The sequence below is a fragment of the Vigna angularis genome, chromosome 3 (assembly GCF_016808095.1).
Source record: "Vigna angularis cultivar LongXiaoDou No.4 chromosome 3, ASM1680809v1, whole genome shotgun sequence".
In the NCBI taxonomy this organism is placed as follows: Eukaryota; Viridiplantae; Streptophyta; class Magnoliopsida; order Fabales; family Fabaceae; genus Vigna; species Vigna angularis.
In genome coordinates, this window is record NC_068972.1 from 15408730 (window position 1) to 15430040 (window position 21311).

At 27.5% G+C, this 21311-nt stretch overlaps 1 protein-coding gene across 1 annotated transcript; it reads right to left on the reverse strand.

Moving 5' to 3' along the window:
* Nucleotides 1–329: 329 nt before the first annotated feature.
* On the reverse strand, nucleotides 330–4234 carry LOC108324173 (formin-like protein 11). The gene is made up of 4 exons (XM_017557031.2): nucleotides 2296–4234; nucleotides 2013–2203; nucleotides 1464–1699; nucleotides 330–1202 (listed from the first exon to the last, which is right to left on the reverse strand). Exons 1-4 carry the CDS (start codon nucleotides 3873–3875, stop codon nucleotides 462–464), a joined length of 2748 nt encoding a protein of 915 aa, XP_017412520.1. The 5' UTR covers nucleotides 3876–4234; the 3' UTR covers nucleotides 330–461.
* Nucleotides 4235–21311: the final 17077 nt, after the last annotated feature.

The following is a 21311-nucleotide window of genomic DNA, read 5'->3' on the forward strand; positions in this document are numbered from 1 at the left end:
CAAGTTCAATTATTTCAAGCTTGGTTCATACAATTTGTATGCTCCAGCTTGAGGGGGAGTGTTAGAAATATTATATCTTTTATCTTTATCTTTCAGTTAGTTTGTTATTATTTCTTATTTGTATTTTGGGCTTAGTCCATATTTCTTTTTTTATCTTTCAGTTAGTTTGTTATTATTTCTTATTTCTATTCTATTATAAATAGAAAACCCTATGTGTGTTTAACACAAGGGAGATTAATCTCATATATAATTTTCACTATATTTAACAGTTATCATTTCCCTAAGTGATTATTTCCTAAGAACAGACGAAAAGTTTTAATCAATCGAAGTTTCATATGATTAGGAAAGTCAGTGAATACAAAATCCAAATAATCCAAAACTGCATAAAAACAAAAATAAAGTTACACTCTGTTTAAAATTTTCATTTCCTATGAACACACGAGACAGTGTTTAATTCTAATCTATGATCTATCTAAAGGGAGCATAGCAAGAGGATTTGGACTACGTGGAGCTTTAGACTTTCTAAGTTCTTTACACACATTATCTAACATCCCCAGAAAATCTCTAACAATCACAAATATCCTCAAAGGATTTGCATCTTCTTTGCTCACATCCCCATGAAAATATTCCGTGATTTCTTTCACACGTACCAATACTTTATTTTCATCTCCTCGTAACTCTTTCAAGTTTGCATCAGCATAGTTCAGAAATGACTTCATACACTGTACAAAGTTAATGCTTCTCTCATCTTTATGCAGTTCCTTTTCCACTATATGTTGCAGCTTTTTCATACCTTCTGATAGATTCGACACAGAGCTTGCAAGAACATCCAAGTCTATTGTGGCTGTTTTCTTCACGTTGTATAACTCAGTGCTGAGTCCAGAAACAAGTTCTAATCCCATTCTTTTGTAATCTTCTTCCTTCTCTTCCTCCGTTCTGTTCTTACTTCTCTGGCTGATTTTTCCCATAATGCTATCTGAAACTCTTATTCCTTCCGAACGAACAATCTCCTGAACAACGAAATGGAGCAACGTGGTTTTCCCATCAGTTCCCTTAACATCTGCAAGCTTGAGAAGGGCATCTAGTTTAAATGCTCTAGCACCTCCTCTGATTGTTCCAACGTTCATACGGTTTCCTGTTTTGAGCACTGCTTCTAGTAGCTTCAAGAATAACCTGCTTGATCGAAGTTCCTTGCATGCTTCCTATGGAAATGGGAAAATGACAACGTGAAAGAAAGAATTCACAAAGCTTTCAATGGGATGAAAAAACTTCAGTTTGGTGTCTAAACAAAACCCAGAAATAATAATGCTGTCAGATCAAAGTTAGAGTTTTATCTGATCATTTATGTTAACATTTAATGCAACCTTTATTTGGTGCACCTACTAAAAAATTCTAATTTTGTTCGAAATTAAGTACTAAAAAAGTGTACAGATGGATATGTAAGTTTTGTCTTTGATGGGTACCTCAAGCATTGAAAATGAGTTCCTGAGGTGAACTACTTCATCGTCAAACGTCTCTCTGAAAAGCATGCCTTCTACTCTTTGAAAGGCATATGGCACATCAAGCATTGCTCTCACGAACCTTTCGGCGGACCCCAATTCATTGATGTCACCTTTATAATTGAAGAGCTTGGATTCTTCTTCCTTGGTGGGTACCATCTTCACTAGTGCCTCTAGTTGGGGTAAAGACAGCCCCTTCCCTGATTTTCAAGAAAACAATAAGACCTTCTTCGACAATATTATTATGACCATCAATTTTCTCCAGCATATGGAATAAATGCACATGAATACTCTCATGTTATGAAAATAAAAGTCGGTGTGAGAATTTACTTAGTGGTCATAACAAGATTGATTATTATTAATAATGTTGTCAATGGAGTAAGGGATACTTTATATAATTATTTCCACCATAAGTATACTTATGGTAACATGCACTTTGGAGTTAGGAACATTTTTAAACAACGATTTCACCTTTTTCTTCGGCATATTTCATAATTGAGGACTTAACTTTACCTTGCATTAAGGCCTCGCAGACATGCTCTGCTGTCGCATTCAGAGCTTTTGACAGTATAGTTATGTTCTGCAGGCGTTTTGGCTCAAGTACGTGCTTGCCTGGTGACGGGGTTTTACTCTTTGTTTCGTCGTTCTTAATTGAATTTTGCAAGTTGTAACCAAAAAGAGACTCGATCATTTCCTCATCCAACCTGAATCAAATCCATAATGTGCTTAAAACTGTAAAAACAAATGACCATAAAAAAAATTGATGCTGGGCTATGAGTGATTAAGTTGAACTTACTCGAATGAGCTCGATCGCAGTTTATCCCAAACCATTGTGCGATTTGGTGCGGCTCTTACTTTGTCCCAGTGAAGTGGTTTTAGTTTTGGCAATGGTGCGCCATCTTTACCAAGTGGGGTGAATTGGGGGAGTTGAGATGGTGGAGGAGGTGGGGTTTTGGTATTGTTACTATTGCCTTTGAGAAATGGAGGTGGGCATGGTGGTGGGGGGATGTTGGGAGGAGAATGTGTAGGGTAAGGTTCAGGTGTGGAAGGCAACTCCTTTTCTGGACTTTGATTTGAACCTGAGAAAGTGTCTGAATTTACCGGAGATGATAAATTATTAGATGTCAAAGAAAGTAGGGAATGAGAAGAGACTCTAGAGGAAGAAGTGAGAGAATGCAAAGAAAACAATGGCATTTGCAATGGTGGAGGAGGAGTTGGAGGAGGAGGTGGTGGTGGTGGTGGTGGTGGTGGAGGGGGAGTAAATGTTTTTGAACATTGGTGAGTGGTCTCAGTCTCTTGCTCCTCATGTTTTGTACTACTTGATGGTTGGTGAGATTGTGTATTTGGGATTGAGTTGTGTGGTGGAGAGCGAAGAAATTGGTTCAGTAATGAACTTGAATTTTGACGTGACAGAGAGTTTGTGTCACTAAGATTACAAGCTGAAGCATTGGAAAGTCTATTATTGGAATGAGAATCAACGAAGGAATGGAAACTTTCATCGTCTGAAGAATGACAATCTTCAGGCATGATCTTATCCCCAGAAGAGTTGCCGCCATCAGATTCAGCTTCACCCTTTTCTGAGTCTGCATCTTCATGAACAGATGCAATTTCCTTGGTGGAAGAACCGCTAACATTATCATAGTGTATACCATCCTTGCAAGTTTTTTTCAAGGTGCAACCATGTTGCTCAACGTCCTCGCCTAAAGCATTAAGATAAAACAGATCTAGTCCAGAGTTTAAACTCACCTTGCCTGATGAACTTCGATAAGAACCTCCACTTCCCTTGCTCTTGCTACAGAGTGGCATTGTCCTTTTGGGTTTCTTTTTGTGACTTGAGAATTTCCTCCACCACAAGAATAAACCACAAGCACCAATCAATGTAGCAACACCAGCAGATACAAGAACAGCTATTAGTATTCTTTTGGCCCTGCCTCTATCTTCATGATGAGTTTGGTGAAGCGGAGGATTCTTACGGTGCCGTGGATGATGGGAATGAGAGTGCACGTGTGGAAGTGGAGAAGGAGAAGGGGCCGAAGCCTGAGCTTCTTCAATGAGGGGAGATGGAGAAGGTGAGGGAGAGAGAAACTCGAAATCACCATTGGATGGTACTTTGGTGTGGAAAGTCTTTAGTCCAAGCAAGGATCTAAACTTGTCCACTATGAAAGCTTGCTTCTTTTCATTCTCATCCAGTCCTGAGATTTTCTCAATCTGCTTTTCATCATTCTCTTCAATGAAATGAATATCTGGTAGGCCATGAAGTTGGAAGCTTCCGACTGCATTGAACAGAGAATCCGCCACAGTAAAAATGTGTGATGACAGGAGCACGAAAAGGGTGATGATGAAGATGATAGGAAAATGGTCAGAAGCAGAAGCCATTTGTTTTTCCTTCTCCAAGCTAAAAAGTCATAAAGACATGAATGCATGTTTCCTCTTATAAAAGTAGTTTGCTTCCATTTTATTGCATAAATTTGAGAAGAATTGGGATTTGGGTGGTGGTGGTGGTGGTGATGATGTGTGAGGGAAGATCTGGAACAGTGTCTTTAATGCTACTCCAAGGAACCCCTGAACCTGGCAGTTGTGGTTGTACTGGTCCTTCTTTAGTTCCCTGTTCCTACACTCTTATCTCTTCTCCCCATAATCAATTCTACCCTACAAACACAACTGTTAATGCATTGCATACATAACACAGCCAAACTCTTTTCCCTCTTTCCATTTTGACTTAATTCTTTTGTCTTGTATGCCTTTTTAAGCTGTTTTGTCAGAAAAGAAAAGTTATCGGTCTTTTCTCCCGCTCATGGTGATTAAAACATCCAAATATCCACACCCTTTTAGTGTTAAGTTGAGGATTCAAACCCATGTTCTCTTCAGAATTTCAAGTTTGGATAAAACTTTTTAGTACCTAAAAGTCACCTAATCAACACCATGTAAAAGTATATGGTAGGTCCTCTTTTGTTGGCCCTGCCTAACGCTATGAGGCCATTCTATATAACATTTCTCCAACCCTTTATTATTTATTATAAACAAACAACAGACTGCGTAAGGTGGGGACAAATCAAATTTTACTCTATAATTTAACTCTGCAAACTTAACGGCACATAGACTTATAGTGACTGAAATTTTATCTCAGGCTTACTAGTACAGTATAATATATATATATATATATATATATATATATATATATATATATATATATATATATATATATATATATATATATAAACCTTTAGATTCACCTAATTAAATATGCTAATTATGCTCAGAAACTTTTTCTCATCTTATCACGTGAAGACATGTATGAAGTGTTAAAAGCAGTATGTTGATTGTTTAATAATGAGATGTTACAGAAACTGCTGGTTTTCTTCCCACATGATATTGTACTGATTATTCAGTCTCAAGGGTGTTCTTTTAACGCAACTTACTTATGGCTACAGTAGCGATTGACATTTTGTGAGCTAATGTTAAAATAATATATGGAAAAAATTAAGGGAAAAATGTAGGGTGATATTAAGAAGCAGACATGTACACGTCTGAATGTCTGATTTAACCTCAAAGAATGGCGTGGTCTTGACAGCTACTTGCAAAACCTGTTATGTGTCGCCTTCCCATCGTTTTTTTTTCCTGACTTGCTGTACCGTTTCATCAAGGTAAATCAGATGTACCTGCTTCTAACTCTATTTTCACTTCATTCGTATTTTAAATATATATAATATATTTCACAAAAAAACAAGAAAAATTTAAGATAGCTTTTATCCTTCTTTATTCTAAAATATATAATCTTTTTTTATTACACTCCACTAGATTGCTACTCATTCTTGTTTTCATCTTCTATTCTAACAGTTTTTCCAGAATGTTTGGAACTAGAGTCTATGTTTTTGGAACCGTATTTCAGTAAAAAACTTAGTTTATCAGAAATGTAAGGACTTTAATTAAGAGTAAAAGTGGTCTATTTTATATTGTATTTAAATATTTTATTATTAAAAGTGATAGGTTTACAAATAAAAAAAATCAATTATTTAAGTTCAATTTGAAAAGATTATATAGTCTCTTCAAACTTATTTTTTTTTTGTCTGAAACATTCTTTCATTTTTTTTAAATTACAGTCCATTATAAAGATTCTGAAGTAGAATAAAACAATTTTGTTCGATCATAATTTGTATTAGAATAAGTTCATTTTTTTCTATTTCTTTGAATCATTTTTGAGAAGTTTTGCATGAGTAATATGTTGCTTTCATAAGATTCTATTAGGTTCAAGATGAATATTTGTTTGTTTAAAATTGTTGGAGTATTTTTATATCATTGATATAAGTTTTCTATTACAAGTATTGCATCTTATGAGAGAATAAAAAGTTAATGGAGCACTTATAAAATCAAGAAGCTTGATCCATGTAAGATAAGCTAAATTATTTTTTATGATGTTTCGGTTTAAATGATTTGGTAATAAGAGTGACATGATCACTATTTCTTATTGGAGAAAATTGGTTTGTGTGTATGAATAATGAATGAGTTGGTGTTGAGTTAGAGATTTTGTATATTGTAGATAGTAAATTTAGTTTGATTTTCGAATAGATTCACCAGTTTGGATTGTTTGAATTAGTGTATTTGATGATTTTTTTTAATATCGGGTGAGAAATATGTTTTTGTTAAATCTCTAGAGTATTTTGTGATTCCGAATAGTGAATAATAAAAATATATCAACTCAGTCAAATTGGTTATGTTAAATACTATTTTAGAATTAAAAATGACATGTTAGATAAAATAATTGAATAAATAAATTTAGTTTGAACCAAATTGAGAAGTTAATAAACTATTATTGAATCATGATTTATTCAAACTCGCTAAAATAATTATCTTTTTTTTAAGTTAAATAAGTTTTTAAATAATATTATAAGGAGTTTGTCAAGCCTTGTTAAATAAGTTTCTCTTTAGATAATTGAATTTCAGTTTTATATTTCAAAAAGTATAAATTGAAAGAAGAGAGTGCAAATTTGTCACTTTGAATAACGTTTTAAAGGTAGAATGATCAACTTAAATAGTAAATAAGTCTAATTTAAAAATTAAAGTAGGAATGATTTTATTTAAATATTTACTTTTAAAATAAAATTATTCTGGAAAAGAAAATGTAAAATAGTAAAATTACTTGCCTACATGATAGTGTAATGCATTGTTCATCATTCTTGTTTATGCTTTACTTTGTTATAAAGCCTAAGATTTTGAAGTAGCCAAGAATTGTAATACTTTTTCATCTTAACAAAATAGTCATAAAATTTCTTCTACTTTTTTCATTTTACATTACAAGTAGTCTATACATAGGTTAATGGATTAAAATTTAAATATAATCGACATATGAATAATTAATACTATCTTAAACGTGGACCATTACAATAAAACACATTTAACAAATTTAAAAAAATTCAACAGATAAATTATAAAAAAAATATGAATCACTTTAGTCACTTTCGTTTTCTTCCCTTTTAAGTAAAACTAAATTTTGAGAGCATTCAAATCCTACATTTAAACATCAACCTCCACTGCACATTGTAGCAAATAACAACGGAAACATTGTAAGAAGAATTGATTATGTCATGTTAATTAAACATTTTTATCTTTATTGTGATTATCACCAACTCAATACTAAATAGTTTGTTTGATCTATTAAATTATTATTATTTGCAATCTGTATTAGAATAATGAAAATTAACCCTATTATTCTTAACTAAATCTTTGATTATGGACTTTTTATATTTTTTTAGAAAAGTTTTTATTAGAGAAATATTATATAATGTTACATAAGTTCCATATAGAAAAATTGAAATTATTTTTAATCCAAAACTTCAAAGTATTAGATTTAGGTTTAATACTAATTTTAGTTTTTAGTTTTGTTAGGTGTGTTTAAAGTGGTTTTTTTATTTTCACGGATTTACTTTTGGTATCACTCCAAAAGGCCTCTTAACAATGGAGATATGTTATGTGTATATAAACTCATGTTCATCTCTTATTTTATCCGATGTGGGACTTTGTTTGTATCCAACACTTTTAAAGGTAAATCACTTTCATATAATATATTTTTTCTTAAGCATAAATGAAAGTGAAAGTTTTAACATATCTTATGCTAAAAACATGGAGTGTAAGAATAAATAAAAACTTAGTAACAAGTTATATAATAGTAGGTAACATGATAAATTTATACATCAACCAACATAAACTTTTATAATTGTGATATCATAATTACATCTAGCTTGACCTCATTAAATAACTTAATAAAATTAAGATGTTTTTATTTATATATTACAATTTAGTATTCATTGACTCCAACACCATCTTTAAGGAGGTTTAACATACACTCATAGATTTCTACATTGGTAAGATATTGTCTATTTTTGACCAATTCCTCACGGATTTGTTTTAGGTATCACTCCAAAACATTTCTTACTAATGGAGGTATCTTATGTGTATATAAATTCATATTTATCTCTTATTTTATCTGATGTGAAACTTTGTTGATACCTAACATATACAAGATCTGATAAATATATATGAAACATCTTAAAAACCATGTGACGAAAGGTTTTAGATGCAAAGCTATTGATAAATCAATCTTATTGCTTTTAAAATATGTTTTGAAAATAGTTAGTATGAGAAGGGAGTGTAAGTTTAGATGTGAATTATTGAGAATAAAAGGTAGATGAAGTTGAAGAGTGAAAAAACAGTAAATATTTATAGAAATTTATGTAACAGATGGCAGAAAGAGGAATAAGGGCCCATAATGTGGTGAAGGTTCAAATGATACATAATTGATGGGAGGAATAAAGAATATCGCATATGCATTGGCACAGACATCAAACAACAAGACCAAACAAATGAGGAAAACAAAGAAATGGAAACAGAATCCAATGCAACATTTTGTCAGAAATCAAATTACAAATTAGTAGACTCTATTGTGTTTTACTATGTTTTATGTCTTCTTCATCCATTTATTTATTATTATTATTTAGCCTCCACTATCTATTTTTCAGTTATCCACCACAGTTTTTTTTTATGGTTTTCTAAAAGGAAACGTATTAAAGTAATGGTAAGTGGATGGAACCATTAATAAATTTCAACTACGAAATCACCTTATATTAAGTTTTATCTTTTATTTAATATGTTAGTGTTTATTATGATAACAAATTTAAATTTAGTTATTTAAAAATACAGATTTATTCATCCATTAATTTACCTATTTTTTTCTGCAACTCCATTTTTTCTTCATGCACTTCATAGCCTAAAGTAAATTACCGAAGCACCCTTAATTTAAAAATCATTAAAAATTAAAAGTGTAAATATGAGAATTATCATTTCTTCTCTGACCTAGTTGCCCACTTCATGAGTTAGTCGTCTTCTCTATACATCACTATTACTCTTTTTTCTTCCACGAATAGAGTAAGAATAGAGTAACGCACCTCCCCCATTAGCTTCTCACCGTTCAAGAAGCTCTCTTTCACCATTCTCTTTCTCTTTCTTCTATTATTATTATCTTTCTCCTTCTTCCATTACCATTCAAGTTCGAGAATATCTCCCTCACCATTCTCCTTTTTTTTATGTCTATTTACTCCTCATCTTCTTTCACTTTTTGCAAATTCCTTTCTAGAAAAAAATATAAACAATACTTTTTTTAATGAATTTAACTTGCATTTTTAATTAAAAAAATGGTTATAGAAGAACAAAAAATATTAAGAAAAAAAGCTCAAGTAATATATTTATAAAACAAATAGGTGAGAGATATATTATAGAACACCTAATTCGAAAGGTATTTTTGGATTTCGAAACTACTTCTAAAACGTTCGTTCTAGATTTTTTTTTTGTATTTTGAGATGACTATTTTTGAAGGTATTTTCGAATCTAGAAATACAATTAAAAATATATATAAAAAAATCCATAATGAATGTTTTAAAAGTCATTTCAAGATCTGAAAATACCTACCAGAACACCTATTTCAGTTTTTTTTATTATATAATGACTATTCTTAAACATATTTTCAGATTAAAAATACTTACTATAGCACTCAATCCAGAATACAAAAAAAAATATAAATTCCATAATAGGTGTTTCAAAATGTATTTTAAAATTAGGAAATGATGTGTGAAACATCTGTTTTAAAATATTTCTTGTATTTTAGATTGACGATTCCAAAATATATTTCCCGATCCAAAAAGACATTTTAGAACACTCAATCTAAAATATATTTACTTATACTTTTCATATGATTCGAAAGATATTTTCTAGATTTTGAAATATCTAATCTGGAAAATATGAAAATACGGAGGTGTATAGAATTTTATTGTAATTTTAATAAGAGATAGATTGGAAATTACAATTTTTTTGGGAGTGTAAGAAGAAAAAAGGGAGTGCAGGAAGAAGACCCGGCAAATAGATAAGAAAAACAATGGGCCTTATGACAGGCACTGTAACAATATATACATTAAAACTATTTTAAAAATTTACACATCTGTCAAAAGAAAAGTTATACATGAAGGTCCTTTTAAGAAAATATAAACCGTGATTTATTAAAATAATCATTTTAAAAATAAGTGACTCTAAGTTTATAATTCATAAGATTTGTTAACATATATTAACGTATTTTTAGAGTAAATAGTTTAATATCTTATTCTTTAATTTATTTAAAAATGAAGTTACAAATATTTTACACGTTTATTCTAATCTTTTGTTCAATATAGTATTTTTAAAGGGAAGAGAACATAATTTAGATATTTAAAATTTTTGTTTTTTCAACATTGGTCACTTTTTATTACAAGAGAAAAACATTATCTTTAAGATATATTTTAACAGTGGTAGAGGTTTCATATTATTACTTAATTCTGAATGGTTATATTTATTTACTTTTACAATAACTATCTTAAATGACCTGGTAATAGTAACTAACTTAAATTCATTAATTATAATTGTGAGGAATAGTGTTATGTGTTGGAGTAAGAAGTAGTCTATTGTGAATTCAGATACGAAGAAATACAGGTTGGTATTTTGATGCATACTTTTTTACTTTATGCATTGTTAGAGATAATTTTTATCTATTAAGCACATAAAAATATAGAAATTTTTAATAGAAAAAAAATTTATTTTTTTATTGTTATTATAATAGGTGGAAACAAATTTTGAAGTGATTTAAACATATAATTTAAATAACTTAAAATGAATAAAAATATAATGTTTATAAAATGAATAAAAATATAATTTAAATTTTAAATAACTTAATTAATAGATTAAATTTTAAATCAATTAAAATAAGGAAATATAAATAAACATTTTGTATGTAAGAATATAATTAAAAAGAAATAATTAAAATGCGGGAATTTTTTTTGTATTCTTACAAACAATTTTTTTATTTTATTTAATTTACTTAAAATTAATTAATTCTATTTAACTTTTACAAAATCACTCACTCTAGTCTTCAAAATTAGACTATATATTTTTATTCAAATTATATAACTGTTTATGATTGATACAAATTAAAAAAAAAAACCTTAATTTATTATTATTCTAGAATAATATGAGGACTAATGATAGTTTAATATATTTAATCTAATGAATTTCTTAAAAGTAATAATTAATATTCTAAATATTTCTTACTAACCAAGAAAATAATATCCAAGGAAATTTTCAAAAATATCACATATCATATCATCACACTTATCACTTAAATTTATTGTTCCCACTTCTTTTTTAACTTGCATTACTTTCTCTGTTTTTCATGTTCTTATTGAGTCTTATTTTTCTTTCTTCTTCTTTTTCTTCAAAATTTGATCTTATTTGGTCCTTCATGTTCTTATTCAATCCTAATTTCTACTTTTCTTCATTCACATTTCTTTGTGTCTCATGGTGTTTTGAGATGTTTATTATGTTATTCTTCTTAACTTCGTTTTTTAATTTTCATAGTATGTGTTTTTAGTTATCGTTTGGATGGACGGGCTGGATGAGCTGAATGAGTTGGATGATTGGATGGATTAACCGAGCTAACAAGATGGACAGGATGGTCGGTCATATCAGAATGAAAAGGTTGACAAGATGATCAGGATTGATTGGCTAACAAGGATGACCAACATGGACAGGCTCGCAGGGATGGAAGGGATGGAACATGTTGACTGGATTGTTGTGATGTGATAGATGGATTCCAACAATGGATGAATTGACGGGATGGATGGACTGCCGATCTGGTCTGGATAGTTGAGATGGACAATCAAGATGGTTAGGCTAACCAGATGGTTGGGATGGACGAGTCAACCGAGATGGCGTGATGGCCGGACTGACGGCTGGGATGGACAAGCTGGACGGGCTAGTCAATCTAGCTAAGATGGACGGTCTGGCGGGGATGGTCGGACTCCAAAACACCTCCAAAACATGTTCTTTTGCATTCAATCAATTAAATCACATGATAATGTTTCTTGGATTGACCAAACTTAACCTTTATACTACATTATTTGAGGGAAAACTTAGTTTTATTTAATAATGTTTGTGTGACACAAAAAGTCATCTATCAATGGTCGGAATGTACAGGATGGACGGGTTGATGGAATAGCCAAAATGAACTAACTGACGGGATGACCAAAATAGACAAAATGATCAGGATGGACCAAATTGACGAGATGACTGGAAAAAGCTGAATAATAAGATGACCGAGATGATAAACTATACTGACATAGCTAAGCTATATCTAGTTTGATTTCTTTTGTCATCTTTAAAAAAAAAATAATCCATCCAGAATCAAGAGAGTAGTGATTAACAACACTATTTTAATACGAGTTCCTCCTACTTGTGGTGTAAAACATATATAAGAAAACTAATTGGAAAAAATATAAATTATAGTTGAAATACAATTGTGACGCATATAATCGTTTTGCTCTTGACCGTTTCTAACGCGCTTTACGCCGTCTCTTTGAAGGGGTCATTAGTGGTTGTCCTTTTCACAAAAGTCGAAAAAAAAATCTAAATATGTAATGATTTCAAGTTCCATCCAAGATCATACTCACATTATCAACACTGTCATTAGTGTGTCTTTCGCTTTTTTCTTCTCAGCTTCTTATTCTCATCCTATCTACACTCCATTTAGACAACTTCCAATAAGTACAACAACCTCTTCAATTCTTCTATTATGTTTCCCACAAAATTTAACACACAAAAATGGTTGTTTGCTTTAAGAAAAATTATTAATTTAATCACAAACTGACTCAGACGCAGAGAATGTTGACTTTCCAACACAATACGCGCAAAACTACACCTTCTGAATTTTCATCCCGCTTTCACCTTATCATTCAAATAATTTGTTTCAGTAATTTTGTCGAATATTTAGTAAACGTTTACCGAATAGATTTATCAACAATGAAATTTGATTAAAATTTATATAAGATGGTTGAAGATGTTATATTGATTAAAGATAAAATAAATTTATACTAGATGTACTATGAATAAAGATTGAGTTAAGTTTAAATTTCATTTTTTATTGTAATTATGTCTTAAAAATATTGGTTATTAGTTATACGTGTTTTTGGATTATTATTGAATATTAAAATATTTAAAATATATTTTAATAAAATTTGTTATTTGTTAAATTTATCTATTATTATTATTATTGAACATAATAATTATCTGAAACTTATCATTAATTGTTTGTTGGATTTATCTTATTACTATTATCATATCATTATTAAATCATAATAAGATTAATTATTTGTTGAATCTATTGTATTACTATTATCATATTATTATTAAATTTAATTTCATATTTAAAATTTATATATCTAAATAGAAGGATAGGTAGAAAAATTTATATTATCTAAATATAATTAAAAAAATTATCACATATAAATAAGTGTGTACATAATTTCACAAATTGATTTTATAAATTGGAAAACTTAAATTTAAGATTTTAAGAAAGATGATATTAATATCTCTTTTAATTTAAAACTTACATGAAATTTGTAGTCTTCTATTTTATTGATCAACTTTCTTATATTCAACCTGAAACTTAAATTCACTTAAATTTTTTAAGTATGAAAATGTTAATAACACATTATCACTTAATTTGTATTTTGAGAAGATTTGATCAAGAGAAGAAACTATGTACCTAAACTATATATGTGGAGAAAGCTGAAAGCATTTTTCATAGCACTGAACAGGAAGATGAAAGAAATATGTATCTGTCTTTCCTATATGATGGTCAAGAAGAATACGATAATGCAATCTGTCTTTAGTGTGACAAGGAAAAATTAAAATTGCTATTTAATGAATAAGTTCAACTATAAGTCATAGATAAAGGCAATTGAGGATGTTAATTCTAGAGTCTTAGAAATATATTTTATGTTATGGAGTCTTAATTCCTATTAATACTTTTTCACACGGTCAATGCATACAAGTCGAATGGGTTGTTACCCAACCTTTCACAAGTACCATACTAATTACGTATAATTAATTTCTAAATCAAACTATCAAACACATTCATCGTAAATTAAATTATTTTATTTAGGGTGCCTTGCTACGCTTCGTAAGCAGATATTCTATCGTTGAAATAATACACACATCTATATATAAATTAAATATATGTAATATTCAATCCCACGAGTAAAAGTTTTCAATGGTCAATGTTCAAAATTTCCTATATACCAAACCATAAACTTTACTTTAATCAATCTTATCCTAACTAATGTTTTGCTGAACCGTTACTTATTATATTACAATTTAGTGAGAATGATTTCACAATATTATAGAACTGCTAGACTACATTTTGGGGAGATTCTAACTCAGTTTCAGACAAAAACTCTGTTTTTTAATATATTTTATTATTCTAAAAAATAGTATATATATGTAATCTCTTTAAAATTGGTGAGTTCTAATTTTGGTCCTCGCAAAACATTTTATTTGCCTTTTATTCTTGTAAAATTTAAGATCACTCTTTTTAATTCTTACAAATAATGTGAATTTTGGTTTTAATTTGTGTAATATATATATATAGAGAGAGAGAATTTGTTAACTTATGTAACTTTTTAAAGTGTACCAAATTTTAAATGATAAAAAATTCCTATACATAAAAAAGACACATTTTAAACACATGAATATTTTAATAATTTTTATTTTTAATTTAAAATAAAAAATAAAAAAATCATAAATTATTTAAATACTTTTAACATCCAAATTTAGAATTCATAATATATGAAATATTTTTGTCAACTAAAATTTGATATAGTTACATAAGTTATGAAATTCCTATATATATATATATATATATATATATATATATATATATATATATATATATATATATATATATATATAATTAATGAAATATAATATTAGAAATAAAAAATATTTTTTAGGACAGGAACCAGAAAGCTTTAATAAATAAACTATTTCACAACTATTTTTAAAAATATTAATTGAAATATTATATTAATATGAGAATAATAAATATAAATATAGATAAAATTTGAAATAAAATAATAATATATATAGTTTTTCATATTATATACACATCTTCAAATACGATTCCATTTTCTAAATATATTTTTTCTTTTATTTACAGCGGTCAAAATACGAATGACATTACTCTTTACCATATGTTTAACAAATCATATCTGTTATGAATTAAATATTTTATTTATAAACTCTTTGAACGTGTGTAATGCGAGATACGTGCGGTCGCAGAGCTAAGTTATTTAAAGGGATGATTAATGCATGTTTAATAGTGTTTTTGTCGAACATTGTTAATATATAGTAATTGTTTTATTAAATTAACTACAATGAATTCTAAATAACTTTTATAATTTTTAACTAGTTCAAAGTCATTTAAGAATAGTGAATTGATTCATAATACCGTTGTAATATATAATACATTTCACTAATACATGATAAATTCAGTTAAAAGTTTTCTTTTACAATGATAAATTAAAAAAGTTGAGTATTGTAACAAAATCTAAAATAATGTATTCTTAATTAATTTTTTTTTATGATTGATTAGTTATTTAAGTTGACCTATTATATATATATATATATATATATATATATATATATATATATATATATATATATATATTTAACACAAGAGAAAGATGTAAATTTTAATATACTTTAAAAACAAACATAATAATTCAATAAGAATAAATAATATGAAATATGTTTTTCTCAGATAATGAGTATAAACATTTAAATATATGACAAAATTTGATGGGTTGAACAATTTTGATGTGTACTCCTGAGTATTGGAATGTAGGGAGAGATTCACTTATAAAAAAATTCTTTGACATTAAGTTAATAAGAGAGTTTAAATCTTTTGGGTAAAAAAGATAGTGAATATGAGTGATTATTTATTTTCTCGAAAATACTATTTGTATTTATAGGATTTCTGAATTTTATTACTTATTATGTGATAAAAACATATAATATCAACTGGTATCAAACAATATCAATAAACATAATAACTTACCATATATGTGATAATTAACAAAATAATCATAATAATGTAATACCTTACCTGATTAACCAAATATTATATAGATAGATGGTATTAAAGAATATCATAACGTAATCAAATGATCGAGATTTGATTATATATTCTATTAATATATGAACATTTACGCCAACAAATATATCTTAAAATGTTATATAATCACTTTAGGACAACAATGTTGAATAGATCTTGTTGGGCCGCATCACTTAACATATTTATTGGACCGAGTATGTTCGCAAGCCCCACACGGTCGAAAGTATGATTAGCGAACATGAAATACCTGTTGTGGTTGTAACTGACCATTTGGTCAAATTGTAGTTGGTTTCATGTTTGTCAATGGATTGATCGTTTGGTCTAACTGTACGTGGTTGTCTTTGACTTTTTTTTTTCTTAAAATATGACCATGTAAATATTAAAAAAAATCCAAAGTATTTTTGCCACCTAAATAAATGATGTATGAATTCTTCTTCGAGAATGGTACAACAACCCAATATGTCTAAGTTAATTAGAAACATAATAGCATATTAAATTAGCATATCAACATTAAGAAAATATAATTATTTAAATTGAATGGCATTTTGTAGGGGTGAGCAAATAAAACTGAACTGCAATGCACTACTAAAATTTGTAATGAATTAAAATCTAATTTGTCAAAACTGAACTGTAAAACAGTTCAAACAAACTGAACTGAACTGTTTTTTGTTTTATTAAACTGGACTAAACTGAACTATACTAAATTGTACTAAACTACAATATAAACTAAACTGAACTACTAACTATACTAATTTTAACAGTGCCCTAGTTTTTATTAAACACTTTTCTTCAAACTTTTCTACTTTCTTGAACCGCCACAAACACATACAACTGTAATTATAAAAGTTTATTACAAAAAGATTAATTATTTAAATTTTTTAAATGGTAGCTGTCTGATACCCAGAAACAACGCGGTAATTATATTAAATAAATTATTAAAGTAACTTTTTAATTGAAATTAAGAAGTATAACAATGCATGTTCTTTAAGTTTTTAACTGATGAGTCCATTAAATAAAAAATATTTAAATTTTATTCAAAAAATATTATGATTCTATAAATATTTTTTTATTTAACATTTTTTTCTTTAAATATTTTTGAAAAATTTGTTTATTTGATTCTAGATGAGAGCTTTTTAGAAAATCTATTATCTACTATAATATAAAAAAAATACTAAAAATTTATTTTAATATTTATTTTATTTTATTTATAAGTGTCTTACAAATTAATTTTTTAATCATTTGATATTATTATTATTTATTTTATTTATATTTCTTTTATTATTATATGTGTATGGAAATTATTTTATTATTTATTTATTTATTTTATTTTTTATTTTTTATTTATATTTATTTTTTCATGAATATTATTTTACTTTTATATTTATTTTTTTTTAATTTTTTATTTATATTTTTTTATATGTGTATATAATTTATTTTATCTTTTTATCTACTTATTTTATTTTAAAATAATTTTTTATTTATATTTATTTTGTTGTCTCATAAAATTGTTTTATTAATCAATTATTTATTATTTATATTTTATTAGTAAAAATTAAACTAATATTTATTAATTATTATAATATAATAAAAGATGATACTAGAAAAGTTACTCTTAGTAAACGTTTGTTAATATTTTTGTCATTTGATATTTCTATAATATTAATTCTTTTTTCTATATTACTATTTTTTTATGATATTTCATTATATAGTCATTTAATAAAATTTAACGTTAAAAAATATATTTTAGTTTTAGTATGTAAAATACTATCATTTAAAAATAATAATATTGATATTTATTTTAAAGTTAGTTGATTTTTAAAATAAATAATTATTTTAGTACGTGCGCTTACACACATTTTAATATCATTAAAAGTTTTTTTTAACATATTTTGACATATTTAATAATATGTTAAAAAATATAATATTTTTAAAGTATTATTTTTTTATATAGTCTTTTTCTTTTATGATTTCTATTACTTAATCATTTAATAAAATTAAATTTTAAAAAAAAAATATTTTACTTTTTTTTCTTAAAATAATATTATTTAAAAAGCAATATATGTTTATTGATAAAAAAATTATAAAAATTTTTGATAAAAAAAGTTTGTCTTAAAAAATTCATTATTAATCTTTTATGTGGTTTCTTTTATTAATATTTTATTATTAAATAACGTTTTCTTGGCAAGACGAAACAGTTGAACGACAATCAGAGAAGAAGAAAGAGTAGATACAATTATCCTAGTTAAGTGAACCAAAAATGTTATAAGTTCAGTTTTTAAAAACTAAACCATAAAATAATATATTGAACTTTTAGTAAAAGTGAATAAGTTTTTTTTAGTATAATATAGTATAATTAACTATAGTGCAGTATATCAGCTATTTTTGCCCAGTCCTAACATTTTGCATTCATTTTCATATTATGATCCTTGTTTACGCTACATTTAAGTAAAGATAGATCCAAAAACATAATTGCAGGAATATAGTATGTGATGATATAAAAGTAAATTATATGGCTACATATAAGAAATATATAGGTGATAAACTAATTAATAATGTTATGATAATTAATCTCAAGAGGTATGCAAGAGGTGAATGTTATAATAAGTTCACTTATTTATTGATAGTGTGTGTACAACTTGTATTGATAAAATCTATATCATGTAATATTTTTCACATTACTTGGTTATGATAACTTCCTAATTAAGGGTGTTGCAGTTAATGCAAGTTGTAGATTTCTACTACAGGTATGAAAGTAAAACCACCATACCTCAACATAGTAAATGTTTTTCCTTGCCACGAAGAAACTTGTACGGTCCACGATTTATACGTTAAAATAAGTCAAATAGTGATAATGGATAAGGTTATTTATTTAAATATTGCTATTTTATTTGTGACTTTGATGAATATTTGTTATGTTTAATTATCTGCTTATTTTATAGTAATATTTTTTTGAACATGTAATGAAAGTTTTAAGATGTGGTAATTTTAATTTGAGCTGTAAAAAAAGGTAATTTTTTACGCGGAAAAATCTTTAAAAGTACTAGTGTAGATAAAAATATTGTTTGACATAAATTAATGTTTGGGTCTCGTTAACACATAAATTTAATTAGAAAAATATATTTTTCATATCCTGTATTTTTATCTCCTTATTTATATAAGATGAATAGGATAGTAATAAAGTTAGACAATAGATATAAGAGTGTGCAAGTAAAATTTTTTAAGAAATAAAGACACTCGTGTTAGGGGATTATATATAAGCTTTTAGGATAACTTTACTCTATTTTGCATATAAAATATTACTACACAAACTTGCAGAACCATGTCGAAGATTATGAGAGGTGTATCATAATTAGAGTTGAGTTGACAATTAACATTGATTTAAAAATATTTATTTTATTTTTTTCACTAATAATATTTTTTAAAATTCAATTTCTCAGTTTAAAAGAAACACATTAGTGGAAAAGATAATTCATGATGATTTATTATGATTGATGTAGTTCACTTGTTATAATAAGTTGATCGATGACATTTTTGAAATAATAAATAAAGAGAAAAATCTTATTATGACAAGTGTAGTGGACTTGTCATAGTAAGTGAGACGCGGTGACACAAATGTAATTATGTTGAAAACTATTATGTTATATTTAGGAAGACTTGTAATAGTAAGACTTTACCATCACTGTTAATTAATCATAATATTTTTAAATCCCTAATTTTTTGAATTCTCATGTTTCGCCACGCTCAATCTTTCATTCTCAACTTTTCTCACACACAGTCGTTGTCCAGTTTGTTCTCACGCAGTGGCGTCGTTGTCTCCCCTTCGTAGCACTGTCATCTACCATAGTTGCAACATCGTTCCCTTCGTCTCGCACAATGGTGCCTCGTCTTCCATTGTCGCTTCTCGACTTTTATTGTTGTGTTTCTAGGTATAAGCATAACTAAAGTCAAATGTCCTCATAATTATGAGTAGGTAGTGTATTTCCATCTGTAAGCTTTTCATTCAACGACACCAATAATTATGTGAAACTCTCATCTGTTCACTCATTGGTCGTCTTTAAATTCATTAGTCTTAACACTATTCACAATCATGTGAACATAGTTGAACTAACATATAACAAAGTCTCTACAACAGATAAACATCATCTCACACATACGCGGTTAGGCAAAAGCTTATGCGTCAAGTTGTGAATCATTTGCTGTAATTTGTCTTCTTCCAATCGATCTTCCATTGTGGAATCAACAACATGTTCAGTTCAGGAGATAATTGGAAAGTCTATTACTTTGTCATGCCATATCCATGTTATATAACTTCGAAGGAAACCATCACAAGTAAGGTGTCATCTAATTTCGATTGCATTAAACTTTCTTCCATTAAAATAGTTGACACAAAGACATTTAAATTTCACTTCATCACCACTTATACCCTTATTACGTTGTGAAAATTACATAGATTCTTCTAGTCCTTTTTCATACTCAGCATTAATACTTGGTGAATTAATCCAATCTTGATTGATCATACGTATATACTGAAATTATGTGAATAATATCAGTAATCTTTAAATTAATGATCACCTCTCACTTTTGTATTTAAGGTCATATTTTATCCCATTCAAGAATATTGAATTTTTATTTATTTATTGGTACATATCAATTTTAAATAAGATATCTTAAATTTCACAAAATTTTGTCAATATTTTGAATTGGTTTTTAAGTTACATGAAATTAAAGTGATTATCAATCAGAATCAAATATACACCCAAAGATCAATATAAAATACAATTGGTAAATATTTATAAAATTTTAGACATGTATATTAAAATATATATACTAATAAACTAAGAAAAAGTGATTAGTCTTCTTAAATTGTCCAACCAAACAATTCAAGATTTAATACATATAAATTATTAATATTGTCTCCTCTTATATTAATTATTAAAAAATACAATTTCGTAAAAAACTTAGAGACAGTATACAATTTTTGTATTGAATCTCAAACAAAAAATTAGGACTAACTCAATGTAACAACAATCTCAAATGAATAAAATTTAAACATATAATTAACCAATCCTAAGTAGATAAATAATTCAACATATCAAACATACAAAAATATTCACAACATATTAAAAATATATAAAATGATAGGAACCACAACAAAGGAGTGTATTTTCGAAGCAAGTAAAACATAACCTACAAAATGCCACCAGAATGCAATACCATGGACATGAATGGCCGACAAAATGCGTGTGAAGAAAAACGCGATAGAAATGGAAGAATGCGAGTATCGGCTT

Coding starts and splice junctions, on each gene's coding strand:
- LOC108324173 (XM_017557031.2), bottom strand. CDS start 3,875: ATGGCTTCTGCTTCTGACCATTTTCCTATCATCTTCATCATCACCCTT. Junction 1,700..2,012: donor CTGCGAGGCCTTAATGCAAG/GTAAAGTTAAGT, acceptor CTTGAAAATCAG/GGAAGGGGCTGTCTTTACCC. Junction 1,203..1,463: donor ACTCATTTTCAATGCTTGAG/GTACCCATCAAA, acceptor CCATTTCCATAG/GAAGCATGCAAGGAACTTCG.